The sequence below is a fragment of the Geotrypetes seraphini genome, chromosome 2 (genome assembly GCF_902459505.1).
Source record: "Geotrypetes seraphini chromosome 2, aGeoSer1.1, whole genome shotgun sequence".
NCBI classification, from domain to species: domain Eukaryota; kingdom Metazoa; phylum Chordata; class Amphibia; order Gymnophiona; family Dermophiidae; genus Geotrypetes; species Geotrypetes seraphini.
Window position 1 is genome coordinate 478,391,608 of NC_047085.1, and position 19,661 is coordinate 478,411,268.

The following is a 19,661-nucleotide window of genomic DNA, read 5'->3' on the forward strand; positions in this document are numbered from 1 at the left end:
ATATCTGAGTTCTATGGATGGAACTTAGGCACTCTTTGGACATTCTTGCGGAACTTAGGCACAGTTTGGATGTCCTTAATGCGATCTGCTAAATAGCTCTCTGGGTTTTTATTTTTGCTTTATTAAGCTCAAAATACATTTCATAAGGCACCACATAAATGGGGCACATCAAAACAGATATATTGCATGCAAAACCTTCTATTTTTGTGGACAAGCAGCAATGCTATTTGCTAATTAGAGGAAAAGATCCATTAACTGAAGCACAGCACATGAAAAACAGTTTTAGTTTTCTTGCTAAAAAGCTACCCTTTTTTTCTGACTAAACAGTGATCCAATCAGCTCATTCTTGAAAGCAAAAAAAGCACATGACAAAAATATATAAATTGTACACATAACTTGCACATATAACTTCATTTGCAAAAGCTTAAAAACAAAAAAAACCCCAAATACAGACCTTAGCATGGCTTCTACTTCATTGCAAATGGAGGTTTGCAGCTGCACAATGGTGGCTTCATTGTGAGATCATCAAGGTGCACCTACTGGAGCTAATTCGACTCACTTACAAGTCTACCAAATCGCCCTTTTATCCAGTTGTAATCCGTATGGTACCCCAGAATGTGATTTTAATACTTTTTAGGACCCCTGAGGAAGGAGTGTTTATTCAAAACACAGATTGTGTAGGGTCCTGGTTTATCATCCTTCTTGGATCATATTTTGGATACAAACTGTTTTATGTTCACAATAAGGTTTGTTGATTAAATTATTGGCATCTTGTACATCATCTCTGCAGTTTTCTCATTTGTTCGTTGTTTGACATATCACTGCAGTTCCGTTGGATTTTTTGCTTGGGTTAACAACCTTAATGCCAACAGAAGCATGAAAGGAGCTCAGAGTATTCCTGTAGACTCTAGAAATATATTATACATTATTATTCAAGTCCCAAAGGGCTGACTGGCATCTAAGATACATACATGGAAAAGAACAATCAGAATGAGACAGTAGGCAGGCGCAGGAAGAACAGGGCGGGGGGTCCAGAATGACACACCTGGAAAAGATATTATCAAGGTAAGAACATAAATCTCTTTTTCCAGTGTAATAGGTGTATCATTCTGGACAAGCGGGACGTACAAAAGCAATCCCAGAAGTACAGGTGGGCTGACTGTGCTGGCCTAAAAAACTGAGAACCCACAGGAACATCCATTCTATAAAATTTGGCAAATGTATGTACAGTGGATCAAGTCGCTGCCCTACAAATCTCCTCAGGGGAGCCTACCCTAGCTATACTCCTAGTCGAATGCACCTTGACGGAAACAAGAGACTATTTCCCACAGACAATATAGGCTGATGAAATGGCCATATAGATTCATCTGGAAATCGTGGCCATGGAAGATGGTACACTGCACTTCGCAAAATAATTCAGCACAAACAGATGGTCAGAGAGCCTACACTTATTGGTGACCTCAAGTTACTGAAGAAGTATACTTCTCACATCTAACAATGAAACTACCTTTGGCAGAAAAGAAGAGACGTTGTATAAAGAAACTCCAATGTAACATAGTAACATAGTAGATGACGGCAGATAAAGACCCGAATGGTCCATCCGGTCTGCCCAACCTGATTCAATTTAAATTTTTTAATTTTCTTCTTAGCTATTTCTGGGCAAGAATCCAAAGCTTTACCCAGTACTGTGCTTGGGTTCCAACTGCCGAAATCTCTGTTAAGACTTACTCCAGCCCATCTACACCCTCTCAGCCATTGAAGCCCTCCCCAGCCCATCCTCCACCAAACAGCCATATACAGACACAGACCGTGCAAGTCTGCCCAGTACTGGCCTTAGTTCAATATTTAATATTATTTTCTGATTCTAAATCCTCTATGTTCATCCCACGCTTCTTTGAACTCAGTCACAGTTTTACTCTCCACAACCTCTCTTGGGAGCGCATTCCAGGCATCCACTACCCTCTCCGTAAAGTAGAATTTCCTAACATTGCCCCTGAATCTACCACCCCTCAACCTCAAATTATGTCCTCTGGTTTTACCATTTTCCTTTCTCTGGAAAAGATTTGTTCTACATTAATATCCTTCAAGTATTTGAACGTCTGAATCATATCTCCCCTGTCTCTCCTTTTCTCTAGGGTATACCTTTCCTATAACCCTTCATTGTAGCTCCTTTTCAACCTAACCCTGTAAACCGTGCCGAGCTCTACGCTTGTGGAGATGGCGCGGTATACAAACCTAAGGTTTAGTTTAGTTTATACATATTCAGGGCTTCCAGTCTCTCCTCATACGTCTTCTGGCGCAAGCCTCCTATCATTTTCGTCGCCCTCCTCTGGAACGCCTCAAGTCTTCTTATGTCCTTCGCCAGATACGGTCTCCAAAACTGAACACAATACTCCAAGTGGGGCCTTACCAATGACCTGTACAGGGGCATCAACACTTTCTTCCTTCTACTGACTACGCCTCTCTTTATACAGCCCAGCATCCTTCTGGCAGCAGCCACTGCCTTGTCACACTGTTTTTTCGCCTTTAGATCTTCAGACACTATCACCCCAAGGTCCCTCTCCCCGTCCGTGCATATCAGCTTCTCTCCTCCCAGCATATACGGTTCCTTCCTATTATTAGTCCCCAGATGTATTACTCTGCATTTCTTTGCATTGAATTTTAGTTGCCAGGCATTAGACCATTCCTATAACTTTTGCAGATCCTTTTTCATATTTTCCACTCCCTCTTCGGTGTCTACTCTGACTTCATTGTGAGATCATCAAGGTGCACCTACTGGAGCTAATTCGACTCACTTACAAGTCTACCAAATTGCCCTTTTATCCAGTTGTAATCCGTATGTCTGAGATCTTCAATGAGATCTACAATGTCTGAGATCTTCAGGAATAACTCTCTACATGAGAGAGCCTGAAGCTCCAAGATGCATCTCACTGATGTCACAGTAACTAGAAAAATAGCCTTTTTTGTTAAATCCAGCAGAGATGCTTCTTCCAGTGGCTTGAAAGGAGCTTTGGTGAGACCTTGCAGAACCACACTAAGATCCCAGGAAGAGAACGGAGGCTTGACCAGTGGTCTGATGCAGATGACACCCTTCAGAAATCAGGCCCGGAACTTCCTCTCCGACATCAGAATTGACGTTGGGGAGAGGAAGGCTGATCAGCCTGGTAGATCGCGAAGGCAATGCGAGTCTATCACGGAGCCCAGGATGGGCTCCGCAATCGACTCGCGTTGCCTTCGTGATCTACTGGTCAATCGCAATTGACCTTTTGGGCACCCCTGGGTTAGAGGATATGAAATGAAACTGTAAGGAGGTAAACCAAAAGCAATATCAGGAAATACTTTTTTTTACCAAAAAAGTGGTGGATGCCAGGAACACTCTCTCAGTGGAGGTGGTGGGGACAAAAACAGAGATAGAATTTTAAAAAATGTGGGACAAACACAGAGGATTCCTATCTAGCAAGAAAATGGGATAGGATCAAAGGAAAATAGATGACATCAAGGGGTATAACCTGTGGAGAAAAGCAGCTACAATCCTAAACAAAGACATAGAACAGGTAACCAGCATAGAGTGGTAGGTACAGCTCTAGCCATCCTGCAGCACAGGCTAGATGGGCCTACCTGTCTCCTGCTACTATGTTAATGTATCCAGATATGCTCTGAGACTTGTTGGATTTGTGGTATTGTATCAGAAATGGATAAACTACCATGTTTCCCCAAAAATAAGACCTACCTCAAAAATAAACCCTAGCATGATTTTCGGGGTAGGTATTGATAAAAAGCCCTACCCTAAAAATAAGCTAGTTATGAGGACCTACAAAGGGACCTGGACAAGCTGGAAGACTGGGCAAACAAATGGCAAATGCGCTTCAACGTGGACAAATGCAAGGTCATGCATATAGGGAAAAAGAACCCGTTGTTCAACTACAAATTGGGGGGGGTATTGTTGGGAGACAGCAGACTCGAGAGAGACTTGGGTGTGCTGGTGGATGCATCACTGAAGCCATCTGCACAGTGCGCAGCAGCCTCGAAAAAAGCCAACAGGATGCTGGGCATCATAAAGAAGGGCATAACAACCAGAACACGGGAAGTCATCATGCCATTGTATCGAGCGATGGTGCGTCCGCATCTGGAATACTGCATTCAGTATTGGTCGACGCACCTCAAGAAGGACATGGCGGTACTTGAGAGAGTCCAAAGGAGAGCAACGAAAATGGTAAAAGGGCTGGAACACTGCTCATACGCCGAGAGGCTGGATAGGCTGGGGCTCTTCTCTCTGGAGAAAAGGAGACTCAGGGGAGATATGATAGAGACCTTCAAGATCATGAGGGGCATAGAGAGGGTGGATAGGGACAGATTCTTCAGACTGAAGGGGACAGCAAATACGAGGGGGCATTCTGAGAAACTGAAGGGAGACAGGTTCAAAACAAATGCAAGGAAGTTTTTTTTCACCCAAAGGGTCGTGGACACTTGGAATGCGCTACCGGAGGAAGTGATCAGGCAGAATACGGTACAGGGATTCAAGCAGGGATTGGATGGATTCCTGAGGGATAGAGGGATCGTGGGGTACTGAATAAACCAACCTGGTCGTGCATGTGCAAGACCGGAGGGCTAGGACTTCGATAGGAGGGCAGAACTTAAATGGGAAACCAAGGTGGCAAGGGAGCCCCTTCTGATGATTCAGACAGGCCTTGACCTGTTTTTGGCCGCCGCGGGAGCGGACTGCTGGGCAAGATGGACCTGTGGTCTGACCCGGCAGAGGCACTGCTTATGTTCTTATGTTCTTATATTGACCCCGGAAGCCTAACCTGAATGTCCCTGGATTTGCCGACAGCAGTGCTTCCCCCTGCCCCAGCCGCGCAGCCAAACCCCCGATGAACCTCCCATCTTTCCATCTCTCCCTCCCGTCTGAACCCTGCCATTGCAGAGACCGACATACCTCCTTCCTAACAGCAGCATCGGCAGCACTCTAAACAGGCTGCTTCGCAGACTTCTCCCGCTGGTGATTCCCTCTGCCACATCACTGATGATGTCATAAGCAACATGGCACAGGGAAGGCCCCAGCGAGAGAAGGCTGCGAAGCAGCCTGTTTAGAGTGCTGCTGATGCTGTTGTTAGGAGGGAGGTATGTCGGTCTCTGCGGTGGGAGGGTCAGCAGGGTTCAGATAGGAGGGAGAGATGGAAAGATGGGAGGGTCCTCGGGGGTTCAGCTATGCGGGGGGATGGGAGAAAGATGCTTGTTCAAGGGTTCTGCTGCACGGGAGGAAGGGAAGGATAGAAGCTGTGCAAGGGTTCTGCTGCATGAGGGGTGAGAGGGAGGGATAGAAAGATGCTGAAGAGGGAAGGCACAAGGGGATAGGTGAGAGGGGGAGGAAAGATGCTGCACATGTAGGGGAGAGAAAGGAAAGAGGAAGAATTGGGGTGGAGAGGAAGGGAGAGCTGATCATTGTACCTGAAAAAAAAGACCTACCGTGAAAATAAGCCCTAGTGCGTTTTTTGGATCCAAAATTAATATAAGACACTATCTTATTTTAGGGGAAACACTGTAAATGAATCTTGTGGTCTTTATCTGTAACTTACCAAGGTATATGCTGTCAGCTCTATAGTCAACACTGCTTCTTCATTTGGACCTAAGCTTCCACTTGTTGAGAAGATGGTAATTGAGCAATAAGTAGAATGAGTGCCAAAAGGCTGTAAATATACAAACAAAAAGTACTTTATTGTTTTAATAAAAATATCTAAAAACCATTTACAGCTTTTTTAAATTTTATTAGGTATTTATATACCACCTATCAAGGTTATTTAAGTGGTTTACAATCAGGTACTCAAGCATTTTCCCTAATACAGAATACAGCAGCCAAACTTATCTTTGGAAAGAGAAAGTACGATCATGTGTCTCTGTTGTTGAGAAAACTTCATTGGCTTCCAGTCTGTTATAGGATACAGTTTAAGTGTGCATGTGTCATTTTTAAATTCCTTTATGGAATATTTGATCCTTCAATCCCTCTATGCTGGAATGCTATCAGATCCTGTCATTTAAGGATTACAGCAATTTATAGATTATCATTTCCATCTTCTAGAGCAGTGTTCTTCAACCACCGGTCCATGGACCAGTGCCGGTCCACAGAAATTTCCTGCCGGTCCACAGGGCCAGCACGTGCATCTGGCCCACAACAGTGTTCTTCAACCGCTGGTCCACGGTGCGATCGATGCAGCGTTATCTTCAAGCCAGCTCCCTCTTCCTAACTGCTTCAGTGCACAAAGCCACGGGCAGTGGCTCCTATGGGCATCCTGCGCCTGAACCGGAAGCCTTCTCTCTGACGTTGCAACGTCAGAGGGAAGGCTTCCAGATGAGGTACAGGACATGCAAGGTGCAATTAGTACTATTATGGGGGCGGGGTCTGAGGTGGAGATTGGGTAGAGATGGGCGGGGTCTGGCCCACGACTTAGCCCAGTATTCTTCAACCGCCGGTCCACGGACTGATGCCGGTCCAAAGAATAATTCTTTTATTTCTGCCGGTCCATAGGTGTAAAAAGGTTGAAAAACACTGCTCTAGAGGACTTAAATGTGTCGGGAATCTGAGCAAAACTTTGTCATTTAAATTGGTGGAAATTTGGAACAAATTACCAGACTCTTTAAGACTGTTAGGTCAGTTACAGCAATTTTGGAAAGATTTAAAAACTTGGTTGTTTACGCAATAGCTATTCTGACCAGTTCCTTTAAAGATTTAAATATCTATCTAATCCTAACTAATAGTACTCTCTCCATTAGACCTACTAGATGTTATTTTATTTTCTAATTAACTGTAAACTGAATCAAGTTCCTTTAGGAAATGATTCGGTATTTAAATTGAAGACTAGATTAGATTAGATTAGATTAGATGAGATCTGTCCTGGTGGGCTCACAACAATTATATTAAAGCAGGGTACACAACTTCACATAGCAAGGGCTGCAAACAGCCTGGCTTTTAGGATAACCATAACATGCAAAATAATTTGTTTCTTAGACCACATGTAAGCCAATTCACTCTATGGACATTTCCATGTATATCTTGCCCATTTGTACGCCCCTGAACTTATGATACCCACCATTATTGCTACTGTGCTCCAGATAAACTGTCATGGGCGGTATATCAAATCCATAATAAACTTGAAACTCTTCCAAAGAAATTCTATCTGATAGTAGAGGCTGACTGAATTTCAGTTTCAATTTTGGCACTGGCACTGAAATTGGCCCAAAATCCAGTTTTGGCCATGCTTCAGTTTCTGCCAAAAATAACAAGTGCATTTTTGGCTGAAACCAAACTTCCTCCCATTACCATTCTCTGCCTACCCCACCCCCAATACCACTAGAGTGGGTACCGCTGAACTGTCCACCTGCCCATCCCCCCAACCACAACCCCTCCCACCACCTGGAGGCCATCACCTGGCCTACCTTTAAATATCCTAGTAATCCCCAGTAGCTTTTGCCCCCCTCTAGACTCCTCAGCCAAAAATGGCCAGTTCCAACCTGAAAATGGCTGCTGAGCTGGAGTTCATTTGACCTATCTACTGTATACAACATATGCTACACTTTTAGCATGAAAGTACAACTACAGAAATATTCAGAAAGTAGTTAAGAATAAGAAACAAAAATGTCTCGATTGCATTAAGTCTTCACATCTCGTGACCAATATTCTTGAAACTAATTAGACCAGTGTGTCGTAAACATTTTAAGCTGTGGCACACTAATCTTGGGGCTGTGGGTGGAGGTCACCCGTAAATGCGCAGATGTCAATGCGATGATGTCACACACAAGCATGACATCATCACAACAACGTCTACACATGTGCAGATGTCTTCCAGCCAAGGCCATGAACCTCCTATTACTGCCGGTGGAGGATTGCTGCAAAAGGAGAGGCGAAAAGGAGCAGCGACGCCGGCACAAACTGACTGACTGACTACAGGATGAAGCACGTCCTGTAAACAGTCAGCCAGTGTCGGCGCCTCTCCTCCTCACCAGCATCTTGTGGAATCTGCTGTGGCACACAGTTTGTGATACATTGAATTAGACCTTTGAGAAATGCTTGTCAATTAGTAGGCACACACAATGGACATTAGTGGGTAAAGGGGCTGAATTATGGAACTCTCTTCCTGAAGATTTGAGAAATAAAACAAATTATGTTTTGTTGTTGTCTGAAAACATGGCGTAATACATAATATTTGACTATGTAATGAGTTGATATTAAGGGCGCAACCTGGGATTTAGTACTAGTGTTTAGGACAGATATATTTTAAATTTTGTATATTAGATATCCATTATGTAGATATTTTTTTTTTAAACATTTTTATTTTGTAATCTGCCCTGAACTGATGGTTGGGCAGAATATATCAACTTTGCATAGCAGGATAGTGCAATCTTTCCTGTTCTTCCAGGCAGAATAACTACAGCTCTTTCAAGATAGATGGGGATTATCTATGGACTGCAGTCAGTGTAGTGTTCAAGTCTTACTACAGATTTTCTTTTGGATTTGGACTGGGCTTTGACTGGATCTATTCTGAGCATTAACTTTCTTCCTGCTGAGCCAACCTATAGTTATACTTAGAATTATTGTCTTGATGAAAGATAAATCTTCAGACTGAAACAGGCTTTCCTCCAGGATCTATCGACTCTGTACTATTTTTTCTTTGATCTTTAGAAGCTTCATCCCTACAACTTAATGCTGTCACCATCATGTTTGGTATAGAGTTGGTGTTAGCAGTGTGATATACAGTGTTTGTTTTATGCCACACATAAAGTTCTATAACAGGGTGCCTATGTGGCATTTATTCTATAAATTAAAGTAGGTGCTTACTTTCCTTTCTAGAATACTATCATAACCAGATATATATGTGCTTAGTATTTAAGCTAGCCACAGAGCCAATGTAAGTGCTTGCATCTCAATTACAGAGATACAGATATAATTTATAGTATTCTATAATTTGTGCATACAAATATGTGAATCCTATTCATGTTCAGATTCCACCTATGTATACATCTATCTGTCTGCTACGTAAGCAGAATGCTACTTAAAATTTGGTACTCATGCACATGCATGTGTATGTGCTGATAAGCTAAACATTTATATATGTAATAATCAGCGTGTAAATAGAAATACTCTGATAGAGGGCAATTCTATAAAGTGGTGCTTATATTAGGCACCAAAGCGGTGCCTATTTGGAGCCTATTCTATAAAGGAAAGTAAGGACCAAATTCTATAAACTGTGTCCCGATTGTAGGCGGCCAACTGCTGCCTAACCAGCCAATAGGGACGCACAATTAAAAAAAAAAAATAAAAAAAATCTCCTGAGGCAGGCCACCTACATTGGAGGTGCCTCCGAGAGCCTATGGAGGCGCGTAAGCCCACCTAAGGCTAGGCTTGGGCGTGGGTTGGCCCGGAAGTAGCCTTAGGCAGACCTAGGCGGCCGTACACAGAAATTGAAACGGTAAGTGGCTCTGTCTCTTTCAGCAGCAGGAGGAGCAGTAGGTGAAAATAGTGTTGGATTTCTGCAAACTCTGGATTGTGACTACAGATTGAGCACCTCAAGTATAGAATCCGGAAGGGATGTACCAGAACTGAGGTTTAAATAGACACTAAAGAATGGCACGGGATGGTTTCCTGCAGTTATCTGTGGGGATGGGGAAAAAGAAGCAAATTGCATGTAACTGACAAAGCACATAAAATAAGTATAGGAAGGCACAAAATACTACTAGTTATAATTTCTAAAGCACTGAAAGGCATATACAGCACTGTACATGTGCATGTAACGGTCCCTGCTTAGAAGAGGTTGCAATCTAATTTAGTCAAACAGGACATGTAGTGGTTAGTGAGTTTCTCTCAGAGAGAATGGTAAGATTGGAATAGGTATCTTATGGCGAGTGGGAGTTAGGAGTTAAAAGCAGCCTCAAAATAAGGGTTACATGTTGATGTGCAGAAGATACAGTTTCTCAGCTCCACAGAAAACGAAGAATTGATGGTCCCTTGAGGCAGGAAGGTTCCAGCACGCATGTGGTATGAGCACTGCAAAAATTTAAAGTGACAGTGCACTTGGTAGTATCTGTACCAGGTTCCATGGTTGACGTCGCCCACAAGTGAGAATATAATACCTGCTTGTCCTCTGAGTATTGTTCTTTCACTTTGAAAGTATAGAGTATCTTGTGTAGATCAGTGGAACAAATTTTACTTTAAAGCATTTTGAATTTTATTCTTTAAATACCAGAATATAAGGAAAATACAAGATTGTTTAGACTTTGACAGAGCTACAGTATGTATGGCTTATATGATATGTACTAGGCATGCTGTTAATAACAAAAATTATTTTAGCAAATCCATTTGCTTAACTAATATAGTTTTAAATTAAGCTACATCCTTCTCTTGCACATGTCTACCAGACAACTCACCTTTCCCCAAATGTATTTTGCTGGTAAGAGCCCATTATTGAAGAGCGTTACTGTTGCCTGAACTGGAACCCCAATATAAATATCATTAAATTTCAGATGGCTGGAAAGCAAACATACTTGAGGCGTTTGAACAGTAGCATAAACAGGAAGATGGCTGGGAAGAAGCATAAATATATATCCTGTTTACATATTTTAAAAATGCAGGCAACTTTAGTAAACTGCAAAGACTATGCATCATATTGATGATTACAACTCTATCATACTCTATCAAACTCTGTATCAAAACTCCATACCACCATCAGAGAAGCACGTGCATTGTAACAATTATAGAATCATATAACATCACTGCAGAAGCTCATGTAAACCACTCTGAATTGACTTCCCAGTCATTAGCAGTGGTTTAGAAGCTTTCAATAAACAATAAAATAAAGCCCCCTTTTACAAAATCATGATAGCAGTTTTTAGCGCAGGCCGGCACGTGGAATGCTCTGCACTGCTCCTGACATTCATAGAGTTCCTATGAGCGTTGGGAGCAGCAGGGGTAATTTTGTACATTTAAATATCATATCAGCTCCAATTCATCCATTTAAACACATATCTAAGATGTAATATGTAAAACACGTACATGCTTTCTCCTTGAAAACAAAAAAGTACTAACAAGTCTTTAGGTGTGACACATGTTTTTGAGATGATGGTGCTACACCAGTGTGTCGCAAGCTTTTTGAGCTACTGGCATACTAATCTCGGGGCTGTGGCTGGAGGGCAGCCAAAAATGTGTAGACGTAGGCACGATGGCGTCATGCACATGCGTGACATCACGTCAACATCTGCGCATGCATGGATGTCCTTATTACCGCTGGTGTGTGTGCGGGCATGCTGCAGAAAAAGAGGTAAGGAGAAGGAGCAGAGATTCCGGTGAGGAGGAGAGGTGCAGGCACTGGATGATTGACTACAGGACATGCCTCTTGTGGCGAGAGGCACGTCTGTAAGCAGTCAGCTGATGCCAGCACCTTTCCTGCTCACCAGCATCTTGGGGTACACCTGGAATATGCTGGGGCACCGTTTACGATACACTGTCCTATACTCAGGTTCTGGGTTTGAACTAGACAACAGTGGAACTGATGGTGTCGTAGACCAACGGGATGAAGGCTTCACAGCGGAGGATGTTAACTGCATTTTGGCACTGAACCTGGATTATACTTTAAGGGATGTCATTATGCTCTCTCTTTACTGAAGGATCAATTTTCAAACAATTAATTCATGTTAATGCACAGGAAGTGGTTCTAAAAAAAGAAGATCTTATGAAAAAGGACTAGAAGAAATAGTACAATTCCTTACCTGTCTTCTCCATTTTCTATGGCCAGCTCTAAGACAGTATGAAGACTCTGACACCACAAAGGGTTAAAGAGAACAGATACTTGCACTGAACTCAAGGGAGGTAACTCTCCACTAGATGGATTAATTTTGAATTGGGACTTCTGCGTAAAAAGGAAAGAAAATATTGTAATGAACTGTTATTAAGGAGGCAACTTTCTGAAGCTGACCCAGGTCCAAAATTTGCAGGTATTTTTGTGTCCATGGCCCTTTTAGGCAAATTTCAGAAATAATTTATTTCCATAATTTCTTCTTTTGAATTAATTTATGTGGGCGATTTTGGGGGGTGCAAGAGCTTTTGTTTCACTGAATCGTAGTTTAAGTTTCAGGATATACATTTAAGAATTGATATTCAAAAACACTTATCTAACAGGCAGGTGCTGCTAACCAAGTTATGTGCTGCCCAGTAGAATACTAGGCAGCACCAACAGAATATTTCTTTTGACCATCTCAACACTTTCCAGATAGTGCTGGAGTGGTGGTTCTCTTTATCTATACATTTAGAAGCTTGAATATCCAGATTATATTTAACCATTGTGGCTGGCATTTTTAAATACTGTAATTCCGATTGTCACACTTAAATGGAACAGAATGAAACTTAAGTTAGAGAAAGAATCACATGTTGTAACAAGAGAAGAGTTTTCCCTTATGCAGCATTAGAAAAAGATTATGTCCTTATCTTGATAATATCTTTTCCAGTAGATAGGTGCATCATTCTAGACATGTGGGTTATCTCCCTATGGCTGAGAGCCATCTGCAGAAGGAATCCACTCCGGATTTTGTTTCTGTGCCCCTCCTCTACTTCACTGGGAGCTCTACTGTCACCTGTAGTTAGTACCCAAACACAGACAGCTCCATTGACAGTACGTGAAGTAAGGGCCACAATGGAAACTGTCCCAAGTATCAACTGTTCTGCTTAAATAAAGTAACCTTAAAACATCAAAGTTTAAAACAGCCAACATAAGAACATAAGAATAGCCTTACTGGGTCAGACCAATGTTCTATTTACCCCAGTATCCCGTCTTCACAGAGGCCAATCCAAGTCACAAGTACCTAGCAAAAACCCAAATAGTCGCAGCATTCCATGCCACCAATCTAGGGCAGCAGACTATGGACTTTTCTTCCAGGAACTTGCCCAAACCTTTTTTTTTAAACCAGCTATAGTAACTGCTCTTACCATATCCTCTGGCAATGCATTCCAGAGCTTAACTATTCTCTGAGTGAAAAAATATTTCCTCCTATTGTTTTTAAAAGTATTACTATACAACTTCATTGAGTGTCCCCTAGTCTTTGTAAGTCTTGATAAAATAAAAATCTTGACACAATAAAAATCGATCCACTTATACCTGTTCTACACTCAAGATTTTGTAGATTTCCTTATCTCCCCTTAGCTGTCTCTTTTCCATGTTGAAGAGCCCTAATCTCTTTAGTCTTTTCTCATACGAAAGGAGTTCCACCCCCTTTATCATCTTAGTTGCTCTTCTTTGAACCTTTTCTAGTATTGCTATATCTTTTTTGAGATAAGGAGACCAGAACTGAATGCAATACTCAAGGTGAGGTCGCACCATGGAGCGATAAAGGGGCATTATAATATTCTAAGTCTTGTTAACCATTGCTTTTAAAATAATTCCTAGCATCCTGCTTGCTTTTTGGGCCGCTGCTACACATTGGGCGGAAGGTTTCATCATGTTGTCTACGATGACACCCAGATCCTTTTCTTGGGCGCTAACCCCCAAGGTGGATCCTAGCATCCGGTTACTGTGATTTGGGTTATTCTTCCCAATGTGCATCACTTTGTATTTGTTCACATAAAATCTCATCTGCCACTTGGACACCCAGTCTTCCAATTTCCTAAGGTCTGCCTGCAATTTTCCACAATCCGCATGCATTTTAACAACTTTGAACAGTTTAGTATCATCTGCAAATTTAATCACCTCACTCGTCGTTCCAATTTCCAGATCATTTATAAATAAGTTAAATAGCACCGGTCCCAGTACAGACCCCTGCGGCACTCCATTGTTTACTTTACTCCATTGAGAAAAATGACCATTTAACCCTACCCTCTGTTTTCTACCCGCTAACCAATTCCTAATCCACAACTGAACTTTGCCTCCTATCCCATGACTCTATAATTTTCTCAGGAGCCTCTCATGAGGAACTTATCAAAAGCTTTCTGAAAATCTAGATACAGTATATCAACTGGATCACCAGAGCTGGATCGAGAACATATGCTAGATGTAATTTACTTAGATTTCAACAAAGCCTTTGATACGGTTCCTCATAGGAGGCTTTTGAACAAACTTGATGGGCTGAAGTTAGGACCCAAAGTGGTGAACTGGGTTAGAAACTGGCTATCGGACAGACGCCAGATGGTGGTGATTAATGGAAGTCACTCGGAGGAAGGAAAGGTGAGTAGTAGAGTCCCTCATGGTTCGGTGCTGGGGCCGATCCTGTTCAATTTGTTTGTGAGTGACATTGCTGAAGAGTTAGAAGGAAAAGTTTGCCTTTTTGTAGATGATACCAAGATTTGTAACAGAGTAGACACCGAGGAGGGAGTGGAAAATATGAAAAAGGATCTGCAAAAGTTAGAGGAATGGTCTAATGTCTGGCAATTAAAATTCAATGCAAAGATATGCAGAGTAATGCATTTGGGGATTAATAATCGGAAGGAGCTGTATATGCTGGAAGGTGAGAAGCTGATATGCATGGTCGGAGAGAGGGACCTTGGGGTGATAGTGTCTGAAGATCTAAAGGCGAAAAAACAGTGTGACAAGGCGGTGGCTGCTGCCAGAAGGATGCTGGGCTATATAACTAACTCAAAAAAATACGATCACGTTACACCACTTCTACAAGCAGCTCATTGGCTATCAATCACATTTAGAATAACCTTTAAAATTTTACTGTTGACTTTTAAAATACAACAAACTCATGCTCCAACTTTTTTACATCGTTTCTTAATACCGTATTCTCCATCCAGGGCATTAAGATCAACACAACAACAGCTATTGACTATCCCTTCATTAAAGATAATAGGAACTAGAAGATCTACCATTTTCTCAGTTATAGCATCCCAGCTTTGGAACAATCTACCTATTTATATTCGTAATGAATCTTCTTTAGACAATTTCAAGCGTTCCTTAAAAAGTTTTTTGAAAAATAGACAACACCATTTTATAAATCACTAAACCTCTTAGATCTAAACTAGATTACTGTATAGATTACAGATACATCCTTTTTCTTTTTTCCCCCCCTTTTTTGTGTTACATACCAAATGTGCTCCCCGTTAAATGTTTTCTTTCTCTCTTTAAAAATTTATAGTTCATCCCCTTCACCTTCCGTACCAGTTATGTATTAGAATGGATAGAATTTGATTGTAACTATGTAAAAGAGTTTTGTTCTGCCCCCCATTTTTAAAATGTTATACGCTTTGAAGCTTTTGATATTGTGTACATAACAAAAATTTAATAAACTTGAAACTTGAGGTGTAGCCATTAGAAGAAAGAAGGTGTTGATGCTCCTGTACAAGTCATTGGTGAGGCCCCACTTGGAGTATTGTGTTCAGTTTTGGAGACCGTATCTAGCGACGGATGTAAGAAGACTTGAGGCGGTCCAGAGAAGGGCAACAAAAATGATAGAAGGCTTGCGCCAGAAGACATTTGATGAGAGACTGAAAGCCCTGAATATGTATACCCTAGAGGAAAGGAGGGACAGGGGAGATATAATTCAGACGTTCAAGTACTTGAAGGGTATTAACGTAGAACAAAATCTTTTCCAGAGAAAGGAAAATGGTAAAACCAGAGGACATAATTTGAGGTTGATGGGTGGTAGATTTAAGAGCAATGTTAGGAAATTCAACTTTATGGAGAGGGTGGTGGATGTCTGGAATGCGTTCCTGAGAGAGGTGGTGGAGAGGAATATGGTGATGGAGTCCAAAAAAGTGTGGGATGAACACAGAGGATCTAGAATCAGAAAATAATAGTAAATATTGAACTAAGGCCAGTACTGGGCAGACTTGCATGGTATGTGGCTGTATATGGCCTTTTGGTTGAGGATGGGCTGGGGAGGGCTTCAATGGCTGGGAGGGTGTAGATGGGCTGGAGTGAGTTTTGATGGAGATTTCAGCAGTTGGAACCCAAGCACAGTACTGGGTAGAGCTTTGGATTCTTGCCTAGAAATAGCTAAGAAGAAAAAATTTAAATTGAATCAGGTTGGGCAGACTGGATGGACCATTTGGGTCTTTATCTGCCATCATCTACTATGTTACTATATTTATTCACACCTTCAAAGAAGTCAAGCAAATTTGTTTTGATCCTATCCCATTTTCTTGCTAGATAGGGATCCTCGGCTGAACCCATGCTAACTGTCTCATTAAATCATGTTTGTCTACGTGTTCCATAATTTTATTTTTTATAATTGTTTCCACAATTTTGACAGGCACTGAAGTCAGGCTTATCAGTCTGTAATTTCCCAGATCTCTCTTGAACCCTTTTTAAAAATCGGTGTTTCATTGTCTACCCTCCAATCTTCAGGTACTACAGACAATTTTAGCGACAGGTTACAAATCACTTAACAGCAGGTCAGCAATTTCATGTTTGAGTTCTTTTAGTACCCTGGGATGTATACCATCTGGTCCAGGCGATTTATCACTTTTTAACTGGTAGATTTGGCTTAGTACATCTTCCATATTCACTGAGATTTCTTTCAGTTCTTCCATATCATTACCCTTGAAAACCATTTCCGGTTCAGGTAGATCTTTTACATCTTCTTTCGTAAAGACTGAAGAAAAGAATTCATTCAGTCTCTCTTCTATAGCCTTATCCTCCCTAAGCATCCCTTTTGCTCCTTGATCATCCAACGCTTCCATAGATTCCCTCACAGGTTTTCTGCTCCTGATGTACCTAAAAAAATTGTTGAGTTTCTGCCTCTTTTGCAAGTTTCTCTTCATATTTTTCCTTAGCTTTCTTTATCAATGCTTTGCATCTAACTTGCCAGTGCTTGTGTCTCTTTTTATTTCTTTATTCGGATCCTTTTTCTATTCTTTAAAGGATATTTTTTTGGCTCTACTAGCCTCTTTCACTTCATAAGAACATAAGAAGTTGCCTCTGCTGGGTCAGACCAGGGGTCCATCGTGCCCAGCAGTCCGCTTCCGCGGCGGCCCATTAGGTCCATGACCTGTAAGTGATCCTTGGTCTAAAACCTTTCAATCCCCATTATTCTTCTTTCTATACCCTTCCATAATCCTATTTCTACCTCTATCTATATCCCTCAATCCCCGTATCCTTCAGGAACTTGTCCAATCCCTCTTTGAATCCCCTTAATGTACTCTGTCCTATCACATCCTCTGGAAACGCATTCCAGGTGTCTACCACCCTCTGAGTGAAGAAACATTTCCTAGCATTGGTTCTAAACCTGTCCCCTTTCAATTTCTTCAAGTGCCCCCTTGTTCTTGTAGTTCCCAATAGGCTGAAGAATCTGTCCCTTTCCACCTTCTCTATGCTCTTCATGATCTTGTAAGTCTCTATCATGTCTCCTCTGAGTCTCCACTTCTCCAGGGTTAAGAGCCCCAGCCTTTCTAGCCTGTCTGCGTATGAAAGGTTTTCAATATCTTTTATCATTCTTGTCGCTCTTCTCTGAACCCTCTCAAGTATCTCCATGTCCTTCTTTAGGTACGGCGACCAATATTGGACACAGTATTCCAGATGCGGGTGCACCATTGCGCGATACAGCGGCATGATGACTTCACCTTTAAACCATGCCAGCTCTCATTTCCTCTTCTTTCCACCTTTACTGATACATGGGAATACATCTGGTCTGGGCTTCCACGATAGTATTTTAAAATAACATACACACCTAGTTTATAGTCCTAACCTTTGCAAAATGATCCTTTTAGCTTCTTTTTAACCATTTTCCTCATTTTATCACAGTCGCCCTTTCAAAAATTAAATACCTCTAAAGTAAATTTCTTTTGCGACACAGCTTCCTCTTCTTTTAGTGATTTTCTTCCAATCAGAGGCCTCCTGCTACATTCTACTCAGTCAGGCACCTCATAATCAAATTCCGGAACTTGGAGGCGAGGAGGATGGCAGTTTGAGTGCAGAGCTCCTCTCCCTGGACATTCTCACTAAAAATTTTATAACTATTTAATCCCTTCAGTTTAACTAAAGTGATTTCAGATGGCTTCAAGAAAGCACAGTTACTTACCGTAACAGGTGTTATCCAGGGACAGCAGGCAGATATTCTTAACGCATGGGTGACGTCACCAACGGAGCCCCGGTACGGACACTTTTAACTAGAAAGTTCTAGTTGGCCGCACCGCGCATGCGCGAGTGCCTTCCCGCCTGACGGAGGAGTGCGTGGTCCCCAGTTAAGATAAGCCAGCTAAGAAGCCAACCCGGGGAGGTGGGTGGGACGTAAGAATATCTGCCTGCTGTCCCTGGATAACACCTGTTACGGTAAGTAACTATCCTTTATCCCAGGACAAGCAGGCAGCATATTCTTAATGCATGGATGATCTCTAAGCTAACAGAGAGGGAGGAGGGATGGTTGGCCATTAGGAAAATAAATTATGTAACACAGATTGGCCGAAGTGTCCATCCCGTCTGGAGAAGGCATCCAGACAGTAGTGAGTAGTGAACGTGTGAACTGAGGACCAAGTGGCAGCCTTGCAGATTTCCTCGATGGGCGTGGAACGGAGGAAAGCCACAGAAGCAGCCATAGCTCTGACCCTGTGAGCCGTGACAGCACCTTCCAGTGAGAGACCTGCCCGAGCATAACAGAACGCAATGCAGGCAGCAAGCCAGTTGGAAAGCGTCCGTTTAGAGACAGGGTGTACGTTTTTTAAGAGTAGCACAGCGGGTGCAGGTGTCAGCCCGATGCTCTGGACCCAGGCACTGTAGGCACCAATTGTGCGGGTCAGTGAGAGAGATCGGGCGTGCACACCGCTGGCACTTCTTAAAGCCCGGCTGAGGGGGCATGAAGGGAAACACGGCCTCCGCAAAATCAAAACCGGAGGCCTGTATGGTGGCAACAGGCCCCGCCGGGACCGGCCTGAAAAATAAAGAAAAAAGAAAAAGCAAAGTTTTTTTTTTTTTTGAACGGAAAAGAAACCCGAAGGGAAAAAGAACAAAAAAGAAGAAAATTTCACGAGCAGGAAGGCAAAAATCAGATTTTTCAACAGCCGTTGAAAACACATGCGTCTTCTTCGCTCCGCGGAAACGAAGAAACTGGGGACCACGCACTCCTCCGTCGGGCGGGAAGGTACTCGCGCATGCGCGGTGCGGCCAACTAGAACTTTCTAGTTAAAAGTGTCCATACCGGGGCTCCGTCGGTGACGTCACCCATGCGTTAAGAATATGCTGCCTGCTTGTCCTGGGATAAAACAACTTACATTGGATACTGTATTTGCTACAGATGGGAAAAGTAAAAGACCAAAACCAAACCCTGTAACACCATCTAACACCATTCCAGCAGGGGAGAGCCAACGGAGGAGGGCTGCAGTCCGGCCATCGGACCAACGGTCGGCTCGGGGGCCCGTTCCAGCGGGGCACCCGACATTGTCTTCGCTCTTCCTCCATTCCAGCAGGGGAGAGCCGACGGAGGAGGGCTGCAGTCCGGCCATCGGTCCAACGGTCGGCTCGGAGGCCCGTTCCAGCGGGGCACCTGACACTATCTTCGCTCCTCCCCCATGCCAGCAGGGGAGAGCCAACGGAGGAGGGCTGCAGTCCGGCCATCGGACCAACGATCGGCTCGGGGGCCCGTTCCAGCAGGGCACCCGACATTGTCTTCGCTCCTCCTCCATTCCAGCAGGGGAAAGCCGACGGAGGAGGGCTGCAGTCCGGCCATCGGTCCAACGGTCGGCTCGGAGGCCCGTT

At 42.9% G+C, this 19,661-nt stretch overlaps 1 protein-coding gene across 3 annotated transcripts in view; it reads right to left on the bottom strand.

Annotated features, from left to right (window-relative positions):
* Positions 1-19,661, bottom strand: part of DLEC1 (DLEC1 cilia and flagella associated protein) — a 386,841-nt gene that overhangs the window by 174,272 nt on the left and 192,908 nt on the right. For all 3 annotated transcript variants that reach the window (XM_033931738.1, XM_033931737.1, XM_033931739.1), the window contains 3 exons: positions 11,755-11,894; positions 10,417-10,570; positions 5,577-5,687 (listed from right to left, as the gene is read on the bottom strand). In XM_033931738.1, the coding sequence (XP_033787629.1) occupies positions 5,577-5,687; positions 10,417-10,570; positions 11,755-11,894 (405 nt within the window). The remainder of the gene's footprint in view (positions 1-5,576; positions 5,688-10,416; positions 10,571-11,754; positions 11,895-19,661) is intronic.